This window comes from Pygocentrus nattereri, chromosome 11 (genome assembly GCF_015220715.1).
Source record: "Pygocentrus nattereri isolate fPygNat1 chromosome 11, fPygNat1.pri, whole genome shotgun sequence".
Lineage (NCBI taxonomy): Eukaryota > Metazoa > Chordata > Actinopteri > Characiformes > Serrasalmidae > Pygocentrus > Pygocentrus nattereri.
The window spans coordinates 14,254,357-14,274,181 of record NC_051221.1 but is presented as its reverse complement, the minus strand read 5'-3'; the positions used below and the strand labels follow the sequence as shown (position 1 = coordinate 14,274,181).

General features: G+C 39.8%; 1 protein-coding gene across 1 annotated transcript in view; it reads right to left on the bottom strand.

Annotated features, from left to right (window-relative positions):
* Positions 1-17,253, bottom strand: part of LOC108442488 (ectonucleotide pyrophosphatase/phosphodiesterase family member 3) — a 53,124-nt gene extending 35,871 nt beyond the window's left edge. Inside the window, exons 1-11 of the mRNA XM_017722552.2 lie at positions 17,029-17,253; positions 12,252-12,339; positions 9,998-10,126; positions 9,786-9,911; positions 8,519-8,579; positions 8,183-8,280; positions 8,004-8,083; positions 3,215-3,334; positions 2,818-2,927; positions 502-567; positions 68-140 (exon numbers count right to left, since the gene is read on the bottom strand). Coding sequence (XP_017578041.1) covers positions 68-140; positions 502-567; positions 2,818-2,927; positions 3,215-3,334; positions 8,004-8,083; positions 8,183-8,280; positions 8,519-8,579; positions 9,786-9,911; positions 9,998-10,126; positions 12,252-12,339; positions 17,029-17,073 — 996 coding nt within the window. The 5' untranslated portion in view covers positions 17,074-17,253. The remainder of the gene's footprint in view (positions 1-67; positions 141-501; positions 568-2,817; positions 2,928-3,214; positions 3,335-8,003; positions 8,084-8,182; positions 8,281-8,518; positions 8,580-9,785; positions 9,912-9,997; positions 10,127-12,251; positions 12,340-17,028) is intronic.
* Between the last annotated feature and the right edge of the window lie 2,572 nt (positions 17,254-19,825).

The window sequence follows — 19,825 nt, the reverse complement described above, 5'->3', positions numbered from 1 at the left end:
GTGTGTGTGTGTGTGTGTGTGTGTGTGTGTGTGTGTGTGTGTGTGTGTGTGTGAAAGAAGATCTCACCCCCCCACTGACTGGTCCATAGTTGTGCCCAGATTTATCCGGTTCTTCCATATATAACGTCATAAAATCTGGTCTGCAGTGAAAACATATATTCACACTTAAAACAAATGACTAAAATAAACACTAAAATTACCTTCATTAACAGTAACCTAATAAACATTATCAATAGGAACTCAAAACCCAATGTGACTGAATGGCTTTATGCAACGTGTGAGAAAATCATCATCATTATCAACATAGACTTCTAAACCTCAACCATATACCAGTGCATTTGGCCTTTGTCATGTTTATGGCTTTATCTTGTTATCAATCTAAGGACAGAGTCTGCCATTCTTTGACAGTAGATCGGTTTAAAATGGATATAACTGTCTGATAAGCTGTGTGACAGAGTATTAAACATTCAAGGTGTGGCAGTAACAATGACTTGGACTTACCGCTGATCATCAGGCAGCTGTAACCACTTAAGCACAGTGAGAATTCTCAGCTCATATGGAATTGTTCTGTAACACACACCAACCCACACACACACACACACCCATCAACTATAATAGTAGTAATAACAAATACACTAACTATAACACTGCCTCTGCTACTACCTCTACACTGTAACTCAGAGAACTCAAAATATCAAGATGACATGCAATAAGATGCAATAAGATTTCAGAGTTTTCTCACCAGATGCTCTTGTAGTCGTCCCTACTAGGGTTCATTTGTTAAACCACTTTTTTAAGGGGAAACTTATCTTACATTAGCCTGTGTTTACGGGATAGGCTCTTATCCAGAATGACTTACCGTCTAATCATGTTAGCTAATGCAATTTTCACACTGGGAGTGCATTGATGCTGGTTGCTGAACACCTGTGGGCATTTCTGACTGCTGACCGCTAGTTGCCATAGTTTTAGTGCCCAGCATTTCACCGTGGCTGAGATAAAGCTCAATTTCCACTAGTAATGGCAGAGAAAGTGTAGAGAGGAGAATTGTCACTCAGTAATGTCTTCTGAGTGTGTCAAGTGCTTGATGGCACTAATGATCGAGTCCAAAAAGTGGAGTAAAATCATAGCTTATCAATGCTTAAACATTTTTATATAGACTAATACATTTCATAACAGTTTTCTATGACTGTGAACTCGAGTTATAGAAGTTTAAAACGGCACCTCAGGTAGAGTCTTGACCTCAGTGAGCGCAAACCGCTTCACTCGGCCAATGAGCTGATCAGTTCGCCAACCAATCAGTATATGGTCGCTGTAATGCTAACCAATTAGCACTCATTCACAGCAATGCTAGCATCCTATGGCCCAAAGCTCATATGCTGTAGAAAAAGGGACTATAGAGCTTTCTTTGTTTTTTCTTTGCTATTTCAACATTTCATTTTTAGCCATTTAGCTCAATATAGCCCCATTTATTTAGCATTCACTCACAGTTGCCCTCAGGCATTGTGCATTCATGTTTCTGATATAACAAGAGAAATAGGAAGTGGCCTAAAGCTCTGATAATAGGCCCTTTTCACAAGAAACGGTAGTATGGTTGCCAAGTTTTTGATGAGGAAAATGAAAATTGTTCCACTGACAGCAGCCAGAACAGCACCAGCTTTAAAGCACAAACTGACTTCAGCGAAATGCTCACACAAAAGTTCTTCCCCTCTGTATGACAAAGTTTAATGCTTCATCAATAATGTATAAACCCATTTTTCCTCTGTTCATCATCCAACACCTCTTCCTCCTCCAGCCTGGGGTTTGATTCCCAGATGAGACAATTCTTTAGTCACTCTGAATAAGAGTAATCAGACTTGACGTCATTCTGGATAAGACTGTTTCATTCATTCATTCATTTAGCCATCTTCCTGAACTGCTTGATCAAGTTAGTGTCGCCATAGCAATACGGAAAACAAAGAATGCTAGATGACACAACAACTCTGCAGCTCATTCTGTGGAATCCCGAGCTGCTCCCAGGCCAACCTGGAGATATAATCCCTCCAGCAGGACTTAGGACGACCTCGGGGTCTCATCCTAGTCAGCCTGGTAAACCCCCACCAGGAGGTGTCCTGGGTCCTTCACCTCAACTGGCTCCTCTTAATGTGGAGGCGTAGCGGCTCTACTCTGAGCTCCTCCCAGATGTCTGAGCTCCTCACCCTGTCAAGTAGAGAGTGACCCTGCAAAGAAAGCTAATTTCTGCCCCTTGTATCTACGATATCATTCTTTGACTAACAGCTCATGAAGGTGGGGATGCAGACCAACTGGTAAAAGGAGAGTTTTGCCTTTGCCTCACAAGCCCTCTCCCCATCACTTGAGAAAAAGACCCTGCTATACTTAACCTTCTCCATCTGGGCAAGTCCTCTCCACTTACCTGCTTTATAGACACTGGGGCTAAATTTCCAGCTCTTTTATATATTTTATTGTCAGCTTAATGATTGAATAAATAAATGCTAAACAAATGAACCTTAGTAAGGAGCATGACAAATGTAGCTGTTGTCTCTCTGCAGGTTTTTTTTTTGCAGTGTTCTATTATTGTTATTATTATTATTATTATTATTATTATTATTGGTAGTAGTAGTAGTAGTAGTAGTAGTAGTAGTAGTAGTAGCAGCAGTAGTAGTATGTAAGGCCTGTAAACTATGAAATACAGAACTGTTCATGAACAAGTTTAGAAAGTCTAAAGTAAAGTATATTATATTCTTCTTATTATTGTTTTTTACATTGCATAGTGAGTTTGTCTTATTGAACTCAAGAAGATTCTGATAATGTGTACTGTACCCGTCAAATTTCTCATAAATATTTGGGAAGGATCCATTTATTTCTACGTCTGATCCTGGCCAGAAGAACGTTCCTGCTCGCAGGCCTTGATACATTGCTGTGTGCCAGATCTGAGAGAAAGACAGAGAGAGAAAGAGTGCAGACTTCATCATGTGCAGTGATCTACAATATAGAAAGAGATATTGTTATTACTGTCCATTCTGTATTTACAAAGAAAAAAAAGAATAAATGGTTAGCAGCATAAAGATAGCAGAGAATTTAACCTTGAAAGTAAAATTAAAAAAAAATCTTTATAAATTTGTTCATTTTTAAAGCTCAAAACTCATGTGAGCTTCCTGAAACAGCTGTAATACTAACAATTTGTGTGTGTGTGTGTGTGTGTGTGTGTAATGCTTACTGGTTGTCCCAGGTACCATCTGGGTTCGGTCTTCTCTTCATTGGACAGACTGAATGAAGCATCAAATACAGGGTCATACATGCTGTTATGCACCAAACCATGCGACTCAGTGTAGAGACCCTAGTGGTAGAAAGAAGGTTTCTGTCTTATACTGCTCTTTACCATCATATTACTGATGGATGATTTTGAATATATACACCCTTAATCAATAAGTAAATACATTGAACATATAATCAATAATCAAATAATAAAATGCTTAAAGGGAATATGTTTCACTAATAGGTAATACAGGATGGATTAGGCCCTGCTCTGGGGCTTTCCAAAAGCAGATGACCTTAGATGACCTTACTTGCAGGTGCGCTCTCAGTGAACCTATATAAGTCCATATGATATATGGTCCAGTAGGGCCTTGTAGGATCAGATAAACTGGTACAAACCAGCTGAAACCAGCTTTAAAAAAAAAAAGAATTGTTGTACGAAGTGGACTTATGGGAGGTCGATTGATGGGGAAGTTTTTGAATGGGGTCTAAAAGAACATCAAGTTTGAGGTGACATCATAACAACCCTGATAAGCGTATGTAAGGCGGTGTCTGAACACTGTACTGGCTCAGTCGGCCTCTTGAGACGTGCCTGCCATCTGATGCTGGAATAAAGATCCACATATCAGGACATTCAGCAGACCCGCCTCTAACTAGCAAGCATGACGTCATCAAGCCGTCATCAGTGAGTAATTTGGCTCACCTAAAATCCTGATATTATCGCTCCTCTGTTTGGCCTTCATATTCCAACAAAAGGTTAAAACAGCCAAAGGATTCATGCATCAGATCACTCATCAGCCTCTCCCTCACCAACCAGAGCGATTTCGTCCACCTGTGACCATCCATCAGCCAGCCATCCAGCTCCAAAATCACCCAAACCCCATTCGCTACTGTTATATTGCATCTCTGCTTTTAGCTTTCATGTTATAAACAAAGGGCTTTCAGTTTATACTGTTTTTGAGTATTAAAAATATTTGATATTAAATTTGCAACTCAATTTGTTATTAAAAATAAAGTTCGTCTTGCTATGTATCAGAGGTTTACTCCAGGCTAACAATTTCTGAAAAGATATCTACAACTTGTTTTCAAGATCTCTATAATTTAATTTTTTTTATCAGAAATCACATGTTTGAAATATCAAACATGTCAAATTTCTGGTAGGACTGACATGTAAAACAATGGCATATCTGAGTAGCCCAGGGTCTCCTGAAAATAGCAGCATATGGCTATGGAATACTTTATAATTGCAATTGTAACTGAAATTGACCCAAAATACCAAAGAAAAAAAAAATCCCTAAAATTTTAGATTTCTAAGAGTTAATAAAGTTATTGACATAATCACACAGGCACTAAGAATCAAATGTACATTAGGACGTGTATATTATCCACAATCACAGGGCATAGTTGAACATCAAAATGGAGTTCTTAAGTCCAAAATTGCTAAGCTGTGTGGAGCAAGCGCACAGAAAATGAATTGGCTTAGCGTACTAGCACTAGATTTAATGAGCATGATTACCAATCAAACCACTCATGAACAGACCTCTCATGAAATGTTCACATGGCGCCCCATGCCTGTAACATATCTCTGAGGACATTTACATTATTTGGCTGACGCTCTTATCCAGAGCGACTTACAGTTTGATCATTTTACACAGGTAGGCCAAGGTGGTGTTAGGGGTCTTGCCCAAGGACTCTTACTGGTATAGTGTAGGGTGCTTGCCCTGGATTGAACCCCAGTCTACAGCATAGAAGGCAAAGGTGTTACCCACTACACTAACCAACCAACCTACTAGAGAAAGGTGTGCAACTGAACAACCACCAGCACAATAAGAAGAACACGTCTGTAAGGATGATGCCTCCCGAGAGCCTAGACTAGTGGAAGTTCTAGACCAAGAACAAGAGCCCAAGCCTGCCGAGAGACACCAATGGCACCAATGGACGGTGATGATGTGGCCTCAGACATGGATGACTGAACTGAGGAAACATAAAAACACAGTCATCAACCTCCTTGTAAGGGTCCAGCCTGTGCCACCAGCCACCAGCAACGGTGAGACGCCACAAGAACAGGGAACTCCCAGAAGCCCTTGGGCTGATTAAGCCCAACCTGACACACTGTGGACTCCTCTATTTAAGGCCTTGGCAAACAACAGTCCTTTGTCATACTTTTGTAACGGGGTGACTATTACAGTACAGCCCAGATGGATATTTAAACAATAGCGAAAGGGAAAAGAAAAGAGAGAAATTGCCCCAAAGCTACTTAAAAGCCCAAAAAGAAGGCGTAATCAAGGAACGGCTCCCAGCCACACAAAAGTGCTTGCTCCACAAAGCTGACATGAGATACAACCTCCTCGCTATTTGGAAAATGACGCACATGCACACAATCAGATCCAGGACTCTCACGAGAGGATGACCAAAACTGTAATAATCTCTTGTGCGCCAAACCTTGACTCACAGCGTGCACTGTGAATAATACTATCCAATTATTAGCCAAAAAGTTCTTATTATCCTTAGCCAAAGGATGTTCTTATATTTGCATGGGGGAAATAACAACTAGACATAAGAGTGACATTACTTGCAAGAAAACAAACCAATACTAAAGTGGATGAATTATATTTAGTACAACCAACAAAGGTCCATGAATCTCATCATCAAGGCCTTAGGACTGTTGGGTCAGCATTTAGATGCTACTTCTCAGATGGCATTACAAAATTGATTCCCAATTGATATAAGTGCTCCTGATGAGGGCGTCTGTGCTACATTGCAATGCATACAGCAGCAGAAGGTACTTTTATGAAAGTAATGGATCAGTTAAGGGCACTTAGGAAAGAGACGTGGAAAATACTAAGGGTCCTTCTCTATTTGCTGGGGGACAGTGTGAATGGTTATTTTCTAGATATGATTTTATTGGGTGTTTTTGTGATTTTTATTTGGTTTGGGGTGTTGTGTTATACCCTTTGGTGTGCAGCATGATTTGTCAAAATTGTGGGGAATATTATGGGATATTTTCCTGCGTTACATATTTAAATAACTCCTGCGTGACTTGTCATGTTGCAGCAGCTCACGGACACCTAACTAGGGCTGAGAGACGAACTGGTGACCGCTCCTCAGCCCTCGCCTGGCCCAATCCACGTAACATAAAGTTACTGGGGTGGAAGAAAAACATCGTGGGCCGACCAGAGACACTGAGATTTGCTGTGCATTGTGCTGTTTTGCTCACTGACTATGCAAAAAGCTCACCAGACTAATAATTGAGCTACTAAATGCACAGTGAGTTTAGCAGTATGATTTGCACTGCCAAAAGCTTCCCAAAACACAAAGGATCATTTACATAAGTGAATGGTGACTTTGATTTCTAATTATTTTTTATCCAATTAATTTTTTTTTCATTTGATTTATTTTGCTGTTGACTTTGACTTATTTGATTTTACCTTTTGAAATTTTCATTTTATGAAATTTGATCGTATTGGTTTACTATTCAATATTTACACTATATATTCACAGTTCAGACACCATACATGCTCTATATCATTAACCAATCATAAAGTACATAACTCAAGTTTTGCAAAGAGGAATGAGGAAAGATTTGACTTTAACTTTATTGTGCATGTCACCCAGACAATTTTTTATTTTATTTTATGTGTCCACATGTGACCATAGCTCTAAAAAATGAGTTAATTATTCACCTCTAAACTATTCAACCCTAGACAAACCCCATATCTACATGCTTTTTCAGCCACAGCTTACCTTACAAAGTAGGATTTCTCAGTAAACTGGACAACTGGTCAAAGCCATTTTGTCCTTTCAACAAAAATTAAACCCCATTTTATATCCACTTTACCATCTAGGCTGTAAATATGTCTCAGTATGTGCTAATGTACTAGTGTAGACTAAAAAATATGAATGAAAATGCTCTACTATACACTTTAGCTCAGCTATAACTATCTCAAGCAGGAAACAAAGGTAGAATAGTTTCTTGTAAAATGTCTCTCAATGTTCGATTTTTAATATCGCTTCTCATTCACCAGCTTCTTCTTCGAATTTTCCTGTTTCACCTTAAATGGTGCCTGAAACTATGTTCGAATGATCGGTAAAGCATTATGTTACTGCAAAGGAGGATTATTTTATTTTTACCTAAAAATCGAGTTCTGCTGTGGAGCCACAACAGGGCATTAAAAGAGCCAGAGACACATGTTGCCGACCCCTGCTCTAGTTGAAAACAGCATAGGCTGTTCTGGGCTACTTTTTTGCTCAGCAGGGAAGAGAATAGGTCTCATTCCCCAGCCATTCCTAAGAGGAAATGTCTTCTTAAAACCCACTTATGTAGTTTTTATGAAGATTCTGACATTCACAATTGTTTTCCTATTTGGGATTTGTTCTCAGGTTTCTCAAGAACAGAATCTACACAAACTTAAGAGCACAAAGGTGCAAACAGTTCTGTGGTTTAGGAACACGTCATCAATCTGACACACTTTTTCTTAGGAACTTTTTTTAAGGACACATTTAGGAAAAACTTAGGAAGATATTGGGGAATGAGGCCTGACCTTTATTGCACTGAGAAAGTGTTTATTAGAACCCAATTAGCAGTTTAATAACCATAGAGTTGCTGTTGCTGTGTGAGTTTTACTAGATGAACATATGCCTGTAGCTGTCTCACCACACCAGTGTAGCAGCTCTTGAGGGTATATTTTTATAGGCAACAACGTTAAAGTTTTACTGAGACACACACATATTCTTCCTCTTAGACAACTTACCGTAACAATGGAGTAGTGGTTCGGAAAAGTTACAGTAGGGAACACAGGCTGCATGAAGGCAGTAGACGTCCCACATGTTCCTAACGAAGACCCAAACCATACATGTATAATTTAGTTGTGAATGTTCAAATGTATGCACTATGGATGTTAGTGTATGTGTGTGGTATATAAGTGCTCACTTAGCTTGTCCAGCACTGGTATGAGAGAGTGCCACGTCTGCTGATACTCTGCTCTTAATCCATCCAGAGAGATCAACAGCAAAGGCTGCCTCTTAAAACTGAGAGGAAAAGAAAGTAGAATACAACACAATAATAGAATAAAACAGAACATGATAGAATTCAAACAGAATAGAATTAGAATATAGCACATTAGAATAGAAAAGAAAAGAATAGCGCACACAAGAATAGAATAGAGCACATGAGAACAGAATTACAAAGGAATAGAATAGAATAGAATAGAATAGAATAGAATAGAATAGAATAGAATAGAATGTATAAACCAGTGGACATTATTACTTGGCTGGACATTTTGGGGTGGTCATGTTCACACATTCATCCTCAACCCATGACTTCACTCCTAAGAGGGGAAAAGCACAGATCATGGTGAAAAATGTGTGTGTGTGTGTGTGTGTGCGTGTGTGTGTGTGTGCGCGTGTGCGTATGTGTGTGCGTATGTGTGTGTGTGTGTTGATGTCTATGCCCGTATAGGTTGTCCATGAGTGTCCATGCATTAATGTCTCATTACATATCTTTATGTGGGTGACAATATGAGTGCATTGTGAGTAACTGAGTGATTGTAACCCCCATCACTCCTCTGCTATGTTGTATACATCAGGTTCCTGTAGCTGCCTGCATCTTCAATATTAAGATCTAAAATTTTAGTTCTTGGATCGTACCACCTGGCCTTCTAGCAATAAGTATGAACTGTTATGACTCAGTGCTCTTAGCTGTACTTTTGTCCATTTTGTCAATTTTTCCAATTTAAAATTCTATACATTTTTGGGGGGGGGTGCTAATGAGGGTGCAATGGCGCTTACTATGCTCGAAGGGACCTTAAACTTAAAAAGTTTGAAAACTTTCATACACAAGTGGACAACACAGGTGTAAATGATCAAGGGCGGAGTCACAAAACAAGGGGGCAGGACAGTGAAGAATCAAAACAAAAAGCACAATACTGGGAGGTAAACACAAGCAGATGGAAGACTGGGAGGGGCCAATCGTGACAATGGTCCATATTTTTACTATAACTTAACTCACAATGTATATGGATAAAGCGAAATGTGGACCATCTGGGGGCTCTGAAGGCTGGTTTCAGCACACAATGTTAAACTGGTAGATATATGCTTCTATTATTTGTTAGATATGTTAGCCTTGTAGCTCCAGTTCAAAACACAGTGGAAGGTGGAAATCCTTTTTGTGTTTTATTGTAAAGCACTTTTGTTTCAAATGTGCTATGTAAATAAAATTTACTTTCTTACTTACTAAAACTGCAAAAATGTGCACTGGTAGTTCCTGTTTGCTGAAATTGCTTGGTGGGAATGCTGCTGTTTTCTGCTCCATGGTGTCACTAGTCTTTAATTTTATTGCATTTTGTGTTGGTACACATTGCTTAAAATAAAGTGCAACCACAGACTTTCAGAGGCTGTTTTGTCTCTCACTGGATTCTCGAGACACATCAGTATGGCTGAATAGTAACCTTACTTGTTTGTGAAGTTTAAAAGTTAGATTCATGCACTCAGGTATTTTTATTTTGTGTAGCACTTATATTCCACCACTGACTCACCGTTGCAGATCATGTTGTAATTAGTGCAACAGTCTCCGGCACTCAGACAGTCAGCAGAGCAGTGGCACTTACTGCCAGAGATACGCTTTTCTCCACAGCGCAGTGCAGTGCACTCCCAGCTCTCAGCTACAAGAAGAAAGTAGTGATGCACAGAAATGAATCTCAATTCTGCATTAACATTTGTCACACGGGTCGTCCATCCCAGCACTTACTTGGTTGAAGACAGATATCCTGGAAGTCATAGCAGCAGTTGTTACTGGCAATGCACTGCGCATCACAGTGGCAACCCTGAGTTTCCCTATCATAGGGCTCAAAGCACCGGTTCCGACAAGACACTGGCGCTAAGAGAGAACAGAGATGAATTAACTGAAAACTTGAGCTAATGTTCTAATCCTATGTTCTATTTCTAATCAATGTTCCAATAACAAAGGAGAAACTGTAAAGTATACTGGAAGAAAGTTACCAGTAACTATGTTCTACATAAGGTCAATAGACAATTCCTTCATGCATTTTAATGAAAAATTACATTCATTTTAAATGGAGAACAATTTCTGTCTAATCTGCAAAAAAACATTTGCAAGTTTTAAAGTTTCTGTATGATGATCACTCTCTGGAGCTCAGTGAATTCCAGTGTGGTACCATGATAGGATGCCACGTGTGCAACAAGTCCAGTCGTGAAATGTTCTCACTATTAAATATTCCACAGTCAACTGTCAGTGGAATTATAACAAAGTGGAAGTGATTGGGAATGATAGCAACTCAGCCACAAAATGGTAGGCTATGTAAAATGACAGAGCGGGGATCAATCACTACAGACCTCAAAAGTTCATGTGGCCTTCAGATCAGCTCAAGAACAGCGTAGAGAGCTTAATTGAATCGGTTTCCATGGCTGAAGGATTATGGTGTGGGGTTGTTTTTCAGAAGTTGGGCTCGGCTCCTTAGTTCCAGTGAAAGGAACTCTTGTTGCTTCAGCAGATCAAGTTTGGGAAACAGTTTGGAGACGGCCCCTTCCTGTTCCAACATGGCTGTGTACCAGTGCACAAAGCAAGATCCATAAAGACACGGATGAGTGAGTTTGATGTGGCAAAACTTGACTGGCCTGCACAGAGTCCTGACCTCAACCCGATAAATACCTTTGGGATGAATTAGAGCGGAGACTGTGAGCCAGGCCTTCTCATCCAACATCGTTGTCTGACCTCACAAACGCTCTTCTCGAAGAACGGTCAAAGATTCCCTTAAACACACTTTTTTTTTTGTCTGTGCTGTTCAGATTACGGTTTATTCTGATTCTGATTCCAACTGGCAGGAATTGTCATTTCCAAAAGGTGCACAGACTTCTCAATATTCCAACACTGGAAAATCCCCATCATAAAGGCACTCAGTGTAAATGTATCAACAGCATAGCAACTGAACTGCAAGGCATGTTGTTTGATGATATCACTATTGTTATTAAATGCTATCAAGTTAGCTTACATAGACTACACCACTTGAATTTTTCTCCTAAGTCAATGAACTTGCAGAAGAAAACACACATCAGCTTGCTGCTGCTGTTGGCTTGTGCTGATACAGTACAGAAACAACAGCTGAAATACATTTGGGTGGGGTTGTGGCTGCGAAACGTGATCAGTATGTGGTGGTTTTTGGAAATGACGCCTAAGTGCCTTGCACTCCTGCTATAAACTCAGTCAAAAAGCTCTCATTTGAATGAACTGTTCGGCATTTTTCTTTACTAATGTATGTTCTTTCCTTTTTTGTGCTCTCTGCTTTCATCGGTTCTTGATGCGGTTGATTCAGATCGACTTTTTCAGTCAGACTCTGTTCATGTATTCTAGCGTGAAATTGTCAATGACTCTTATGACTTAGTCTGGATGACTAAGACGATCCTCACCTCCCTCCACCCCATCACTCAGTGTGATGCTAGCCAGTAACAGTATTGACTGCTAGAAGTTTCCTCCAAGTGCATTGAGCTGCGCAATCACGTTATGTTAGCAGCAGTCTGAAAAGATGCGATGGTTTTTTCGTACTGGTCTTCACCCTCCTAGCTTAGTAGCATTGTGTGATGGGGGAGAGCTAGCTAGTAGGTGGACATTGGACTTGACTGAAATAAGGAGTAAAACTGGGTAAAAATCGTCCCCGTCAAAAAAAGAGTGCCTCTGTTGGGAGATATTAGCACTCAAAGAATCCCTCTCAGTTAATCACATTCCGAGGTCAGAACTAACTGAGGTATAATAACCAATAAAAGACTGCTGTTCTCTTTTATCTTCCCCTTTTTATAGCTCTAATCAAAGTACAACGTTCAGTGTTCATTAGAGGCTCTACAAAGCTGTAAAAGTCTTAGTAAGCTTAATAAGCAGGCTACTTCAGTGACAGTGGTCAGATATCACTGCAGGAGTTCAGCATTAGAGCAAAAGCTATGATAATGTGATATCATGATATGATGTTTCATGTGATATTGTACTTGCTCACCTTTGTTCCTGCAACTCTGCAATTGAAGTCCGAGACCCAGACCCAGGCCTAATATGATGGTTACAACAGAGACAGCCAAAACTCCTATCTGTTCACACACACACACACACACACACACACACACACACACACACACACACACACATACGTTATGTTAAATTACTGAACTTTTAACCTTTTTATTCAAAATATTCATCCTCTTGGTGACTTATAAGCACATTGTATGTAAATGATTAAAAATGAACACAGCATTCATTAACAACACAGAAGCAATGCTTTAAACAGTAATGCAGTTAACCAGGTTATGGGTCCAAGTGGAGCCATTAGACTATTACTGGCTTCTATTTCACTGTACTGCCAAATGGGTTCCGTTCCCATATTAGACCTTTTCTTACTGGTTTTCTGAGAGCTTTTGTGGTTTCTGTATTGATCTGCTATGCTGGCAAATCAGAGCCAAGACGTACTGAGTAAAAGCCAACACACCCAAGTCGCACAGCGACAGCTAACTGGCAAACAGCTCCATCCACCACAGAACATGTTGGATTCCGTCCGTCACTATAACACCAGTCACTTGACATTGCGCTCACTTTTTCCTCCAATTTGACCATCAGTTAGCTGGAACTGTGCTACCGTTTCACTTTTAGCATAATATCCAAGTTCGCATTAGCTTAACCCAGCAGGCTGCAGCAGCACCTCGAAACGGGTTCGAGTTTGGCTTTCTGGGACACAAATCTGTTGACTTTGCTGCCTCCAACAATGATTTATACCCTCGTTTTTCAGAACATGCCCTCTTCTGGGACCTAAAAGCTCAACATTTCTAAATTTAATATCACTCTCTCACATTTGAGTCAATACCAGACATTCACCAGTAGCTTCGGTGAGCCAGAATCCATTATGCTCTGTGGTGAGCACAGCTGTTTTAGCATGCTATGCTAATGCTAACCAGTTCCTCGCTCTGAATGGCAGCACTGTTTAAACTGTAACAGTTGTTAAATGCTGACTGAAAATAAGTTAACACATCTTCTACAGAGAACACATTGAAATGTGGCATTTGTCTGCAGAATGAATCAGAATATATAAAAAGGTGACTTTTGTACGGGTCACGTTTTATGCCCCCACCCACCCCCCAATATGTTAAATATGGTAAATAAACAGTGGTGGTGAACTAAAATGTGCAGAAGTGTGTTCTTTGTAGAGGAAGTGTTAGTAAGGAGGTCGAATGTTTGCCAAACACTTAAAAATAAATGTGACAACATTTTACTGAAACTCGAAACCGTGCTGTAAACTTAATAGAAGCAATTTCTGTGGATAATAATGTGATTGTATTATGCCAAAGGCTGACCTGGGTATGATACCCGGTACATAAAATAAAAAGGCCCCCTCCTTCTAGAAGCCTGGCTGTACGCCACTGAGATGTGGCATACAACAATGTCTTATTGTAGGTTTTACAGCTCTGTGTCTTCAAAGTAGAGCAACAGTAGAGGTTCAGGCTGAGACATGGCCAAGCCATGATGCATTCCACCGCAAGATGCTGGCTACATGACATATTTGCAGATGATATGGTACTATTGCTATTCTTTTTGAACAAGAGCAACTGATTGAATTGAACTGTAACCCGAAACCAACAGACATTTCATTCTATATAGATCTGTTTCCTTTCAATGCTCCAGTGTCTTATTTAAATAGACTTTTCCCCCAGAAGTGTAACATAAATACCTGTTGATTCCTTTTTAAAAAGTGAAAAATAATTTTATCAAACTTTTATTAAATTTGCCAAATCAACCTTCCTTGAAACAAACCTTAAAATAGTACAGTACACAGTACAATGCATTTCTGTTCTACTTTGTCAACCTTTTAGGGATTTGTTGCACAGTCATGCACAGTCATGCACAGCCACAAAGTGGAACCCTTCCCGATGCTATTGTGTTCAGTGGTGTGGGTCTAGAACACAGCATCAAAAGTCTGCGTCAATGTTTAACCATGAATGCCAAATCACAGAGTGAGTGCTCACAGGAAGAGAGAATGTGTGAGGAAAATAGAGATAAGTCTTAATCGTTTACTGTAGAACTAATGATAAACCTTCTGAGAACGCACATGTGGTAGGTCAGTCATTCACCCCAACCACATTCTTCTACAGACATGAGAAAAATACCAGGTAACTTTCACACAGTAATCCTGGGTAAAAGTACTTCAGATCTAGACTAAACATTGGAATTTAAAGGAGTTGAGAAGATCAAACACAGAACACAAATTCAGAGCAGCTTCCTACAATTCGGATTGGTGTCTATTTCTTAAATGAGCCACTGAATGAATAAATAAATATACATATATACAGCGCCCTGCACAATTATTGGCACCCCTCGTTAAGATGTGTTAAAAGCCTTCAAATAAACTGTTTTTATTTCAGAAGCATAATCTCACACTGAAAACTGTAGAAAAATGCGAATTAAAAAAAAATCCCTGACTAAGAAATCATTATTTTTCATAACATCACCTGTTCCACAATTATTGGCACCCCTAACAACCAGCAGACAGGGGTACATACAGAGCACTGCACTTGAGAGGGAGGTCACCTCTAATCATTGGCTTCACCCTGACAGTGACCCCCTCCACCCCCATGCAAATCTCACACATTAGCCCACTCCCCAACACGGAACAACATATAGAACACGTACACTATACTATAACTAATTGACAACACAAAACAACATAAGGCCCTTTGTCGGAGGGCTGCACATTACCATGGGCCTTTGTGTGTGGCCATCACCCTAGCCGCACCTCCAGAGTATCCTGGAGTCAGTGCCCACCAGTAGACACGGGACGCTACAGCATTTCAATAAAATAAGAGGTTAAAAATAATATAAAAGGCAGCATTGCCAGTAGCATCTCCAGAATGAGAACTTTGTGCTGTATTACTGCCAAAAGTGTTGCTAAAACTATGATGATGGGTTAAGAGGTATTCAGAGTCTGAGAAGCGATGCGACCCCGATGCTAACTGGTGATGGCAGAGTTGACTCACACAGCGAGTTTCACTCAAAATCTGAGGTTGAAACAGTTTGCATGTGTCCTTAAATACATGTTAAAGTGGAAGAAGTTATGATGTTATACAGAACAAACTTTGTTTAAAAAAACCATGAAGAAATAAAGGCACTATTGCCACCCTGACCCCTTGCGACACTTGCCTTCAGCTAGATTAGCCTCAGTGTGCTACGTAGCTAGCCATGCAAACTTCGTTATGAAATGTTCTTTGACAGTTTGAACATAATTCTTTCTGTGAATTATTGCTTTGTCAGGATGCAAGATATGGCTTAAAACTGGTGAATTGCCTCCGTGTTGTTCCAAGTTGTCCAGCTTGATATCTAGCAAGTTAGCAGAGTAAAGCAATTAAATTGTTTCAGCAGTCATGTGCAACAGAGGGAGTAGTATGCAGCTTGGAGCATTTTTTAAGAGCTTTTTCAAGTACTTTACTGCTGTGACCTGCATGGCTGTAAACAACATTCCCCACCACTGCTTTCAAGTTTGAACAGGGAAATGTACCAGATTACAGTCAAGCTTTGCTTCTAAAATTGACACTGGTGTTCTGCTCGGTCCCTTGCACCTCCAAGAGCTCATATGATGTTGTTGGGCTCTTTAAGATGTGGGTGGGGATTCCCCTTAGGGGAAATGATTAAGCCAATTTGATGAAGTCAAGTTAAAACGGGCACTGAAACAGGCAGACTTTGCAGATTAAAAGTCACTATCCCAATATGATCAACAAATAACAACTAATTAAAAACCAACATTTAAACTGTTTGACAAGAAGATTGATCTGTGTTTCCCATGTACACATTTCACATCAATCTGTTGTATGTAATGAAAGCAGTGTTTACAGCAGAGTTTCTGATGTAAAACGACTTTAGTTCTTTCTGTAGTGTAGTTCTTCAAGAATAATAGCTGAGTCTATTTATACTACTCACAGTACATTTATTGTAATTTAGAACCATTTGTCAACTGTGTATGCACACTGTCGAACCTCCACATTTAAACCATCTGTTCAGTGAAACACCCACATGCATGCACACTAGTGAACACACACACTTGGGGGCAGTGACCACACTTGCCCGGAGTGGTGGGCAGCCCTATCCATGCGCCAGGGGAACAATTGGGGGTTAGGTGCCTCCTAGGTCGAGGAGATCGAACTGGCAACTTTCCGGTCACAGGGCAGGTTCCCACTATCATCATAGTAACCATTACATAACTGCCTAATGTCGCTGTCAATTTAACGCTGATGTACTGTATATTGTGTGTGTGTGTGTGTGTGTGTGTGTGTGTGTGTGTATACACATCATATTTTAAGGAATCATATCTGCCTTAAGTCATTTCCAGTGTTTATGAAAAATATACCTAGGGTTAAGCTGATTTTTACTAAGTTACTGTACAGTAATTACACCTATAATATGGGGACTGTTACTCTTTACATTGTTTGTAAATTTTATGATGAATGGCCTAAAAGAAATTACCCAAAATGACATGAGGGGAAAAAATCTGGTTCCATTGACACTGAAAGTAAAGTAAGTTTTTTCCTTCTCCTGTAAAGTTACTATTTTGGAGATACAAGGTTTTCTTCCGACCGCAGCGATATGCTCGTCTTGGTGGTAACCATACTGGACTATGCTGTTTTTCTTTCAGGCTGTTTATCAGGTCAAAAAAATCACAAAGGCAGTAAACAAATATAGCTCTTAAACAGTGATCTAACAAACCCTATAAACACACAGACATAAATATTATCCTTACTTACAATGATACGTTTCTTCTTGTCCATGTGGGTCTTGCCAAATCCCATGTTGATTTTTTGAGAAGTACGCACCGCTGACCACAGGCAGGTTCAGACGCCTGAAGAAATGCTCACAGCACTAAAATGTGAACATGTTGCAGTTGAAAGTTATCAGCTGTCAACCTTTTGAAAGGCTGTGCTGTGTAGATTTATTGATTTGCTGATTGTCGTGGCATTCCTGCTCTCATACCTCCTCTTACACACTTAACGCTATGGGGAAGGCTTTTGAATATTCTGTAAACATTAACTCAGTTTACATGCCCTTTCCAATCATTCACTTCATAATTGAGTGCTATCTCATTTCTGACTTAATAATGCAATATACCCTGATCACCAAAGCCCTGCATGTTCATTTTACAGCTACGCTATCTTACATGAACCCTTAGGCTGGCTGGCACACAGCCTATCAGACATCCACATGGCATGTGTACCTTTTAGAGTTAAGGTTAAATTATTTTATTATTTTATAAACATTCAGTAATTCAGCAAAAATGGACTAGAAGACTTGGAAGAGATTTAAATGGGAATTCCACCAATCTTCAAGATTTTGGTTTATTGTAGAGAAACGTACTGTCTTGGATTTTTTTAGTGGTGGTGATGGGATCCAGGGGTCAAAGTGTCTACAACACCAATACAGTCATTTTATTAACCTTCTTAAACCACATGATCCCACAGTTTTTATGCGATAAAAAAGAAACCATATAATAATAGGATCCAGAAACACAGCCGCCTTCTCTGGGCCAAAGCTTATTTAAAATGGACTAAAGAGAAATTGAAAAGTGTTATGTGTCCTGTTCCTGTTCAATGAATCAAATTTTATAATTATTTTTGGAAGTCATGGACGGGGCATATGCCAGGTTAAGGAGGAGAGGGATCATCCGGCTTATCAGTGCACAGTTTAAAAGCCAGCATCCAAGATGGTACAGGGGTGTATTAGTGAATATTAAATGAGTGATTGCATATTTGTGAGGGCACCATTAGTGCTGAACAATATGCACAGGTTTTTTGGAGCAATATATGCCGTTATCCAGACATCTGGCCCCATAGTAAAAAAAGTCCAGGTGCTGAACTGGCCGGCCTGCAATCCAGAGTGGTCAGAGTGTTGTACGCTCTTTTTTTGAAACTTGTTGCTAGCAGCAAGTTCAAAATGGGCATATTTTTCAAAAGATAATACAATTTCTCATTTTATATGTTGTCTTGTACTGTTTACAATTAATTATGTGATTTAATTAAATGCAAATCATTACGTTCTGTTTTTACTTTTTCATTTTGCAGTGTCCCATTTTTTTTGGAAACGCATTAATGATTAGGAAACAATCTTGATCAGTGGCACTCCCTTTTAAAAACACTACAGGTCCTTGCATACCGGGGAGAATTTACATATACAGTGAGGTCTGTGAATGTTTGGACAAAATTATTGTTGGCTGTCTACAAGCGCATACTGGAGAAGTGCTGCCTTTCAGCTTTAATTCAAAGTTATTAACATCCAAAATTGGGCAGTGATGTGAAAATCACAACCACTGTCAAACATAGCTCATCATTTTTGTGGCTCAGAAGTAATTAAACTAAGAATCATAAACTCTGGCAGGCATTCCATACAGCTGCCTTCAGTCCCTGCTTTTTCTTCAGGAGTTTCACCTTCAGAAAGCGAAATTTAGATTGGACAGAGGTCAGATGATTTTGATAAGGTCACTGCAGAACATTCTGTTTTTTTTTTTTGTATGAACACTTCAGAATTCATCCACACATCCTCAATGAATACAAAGGAATCAGTTCCATTGTCAGCTATGCGTACCCCTGCCATAACACTACCTCCACCGTGTTGGAGATGAGGGGGTATGCTTTGATGAATAGATCCTCTTCTTCTCTGTATTCTTCTCTTCCCACCATTCTGGTACAAGTTGGTCTTTGTTGATCATCTGTTCATAACATATTGTTCCAGGACTGTATATAACTGGTATCAATAACACAAGCATTGTATGTAAAGAAATAGTGAAGCAGTACTAACCAATAAATGCCATTCCATTTAGTCAAGGCCAACAGCCCTGGCTGATTAACTACATCTGGGGCCAAAAGAAAATCGCATGTGTGCAGTTGCTCAATGTTTTTTGTAAGGATCATTGACCAATTCATTATTAGCTCATTTGTCACTGATTCTAGAGGCCTTAGTCTAACAGGTGATTTGACAACATCCTATTATTTTATAAAAGAGGGGGCACTGTGTATGAAAATGGTTGTGATCGTTAGATCATTCACCCAATTTGGATGGAAATCCTCAACCTTCAGCTTAAAGCTAAAAAGACTTCAAACCATCATTAATGATGTGTAATAACAGAAATAAACACTGCACATCTATCATTAGGGGCAGTCATGGGCTGGAGGTTAGGGAACCAGTCTTGTGACTGGAAGGTCGCTGGTTCAATCCCCAGAGCCAACAGCACATGACTGAGGTGTCCTTGAGCAAGACACCTAACCTCCAACTGCTCCCCAGATTGGGCTGCCTACCACTCCGGGCAAGTGTGCTCACTAGAGTGTATGTGGTGTTTCACTTCATGGATGGGTTAAATGTGGAGGTGAGATTTCCCCATTGTGGGACTAATAAGGGTCTCTTAATCAGCAGCTGGAAATTTTAACCAAAGATTCATTTTCATCTTATGGCTTTGCATTATGAAAGAATGTTCTCAGTGGCATTAATGGCACTAGCACAGTCATAAAACCACTCTTTTTTCCAGTTGAATGACTTCTCTTTCATTGCTCTGGT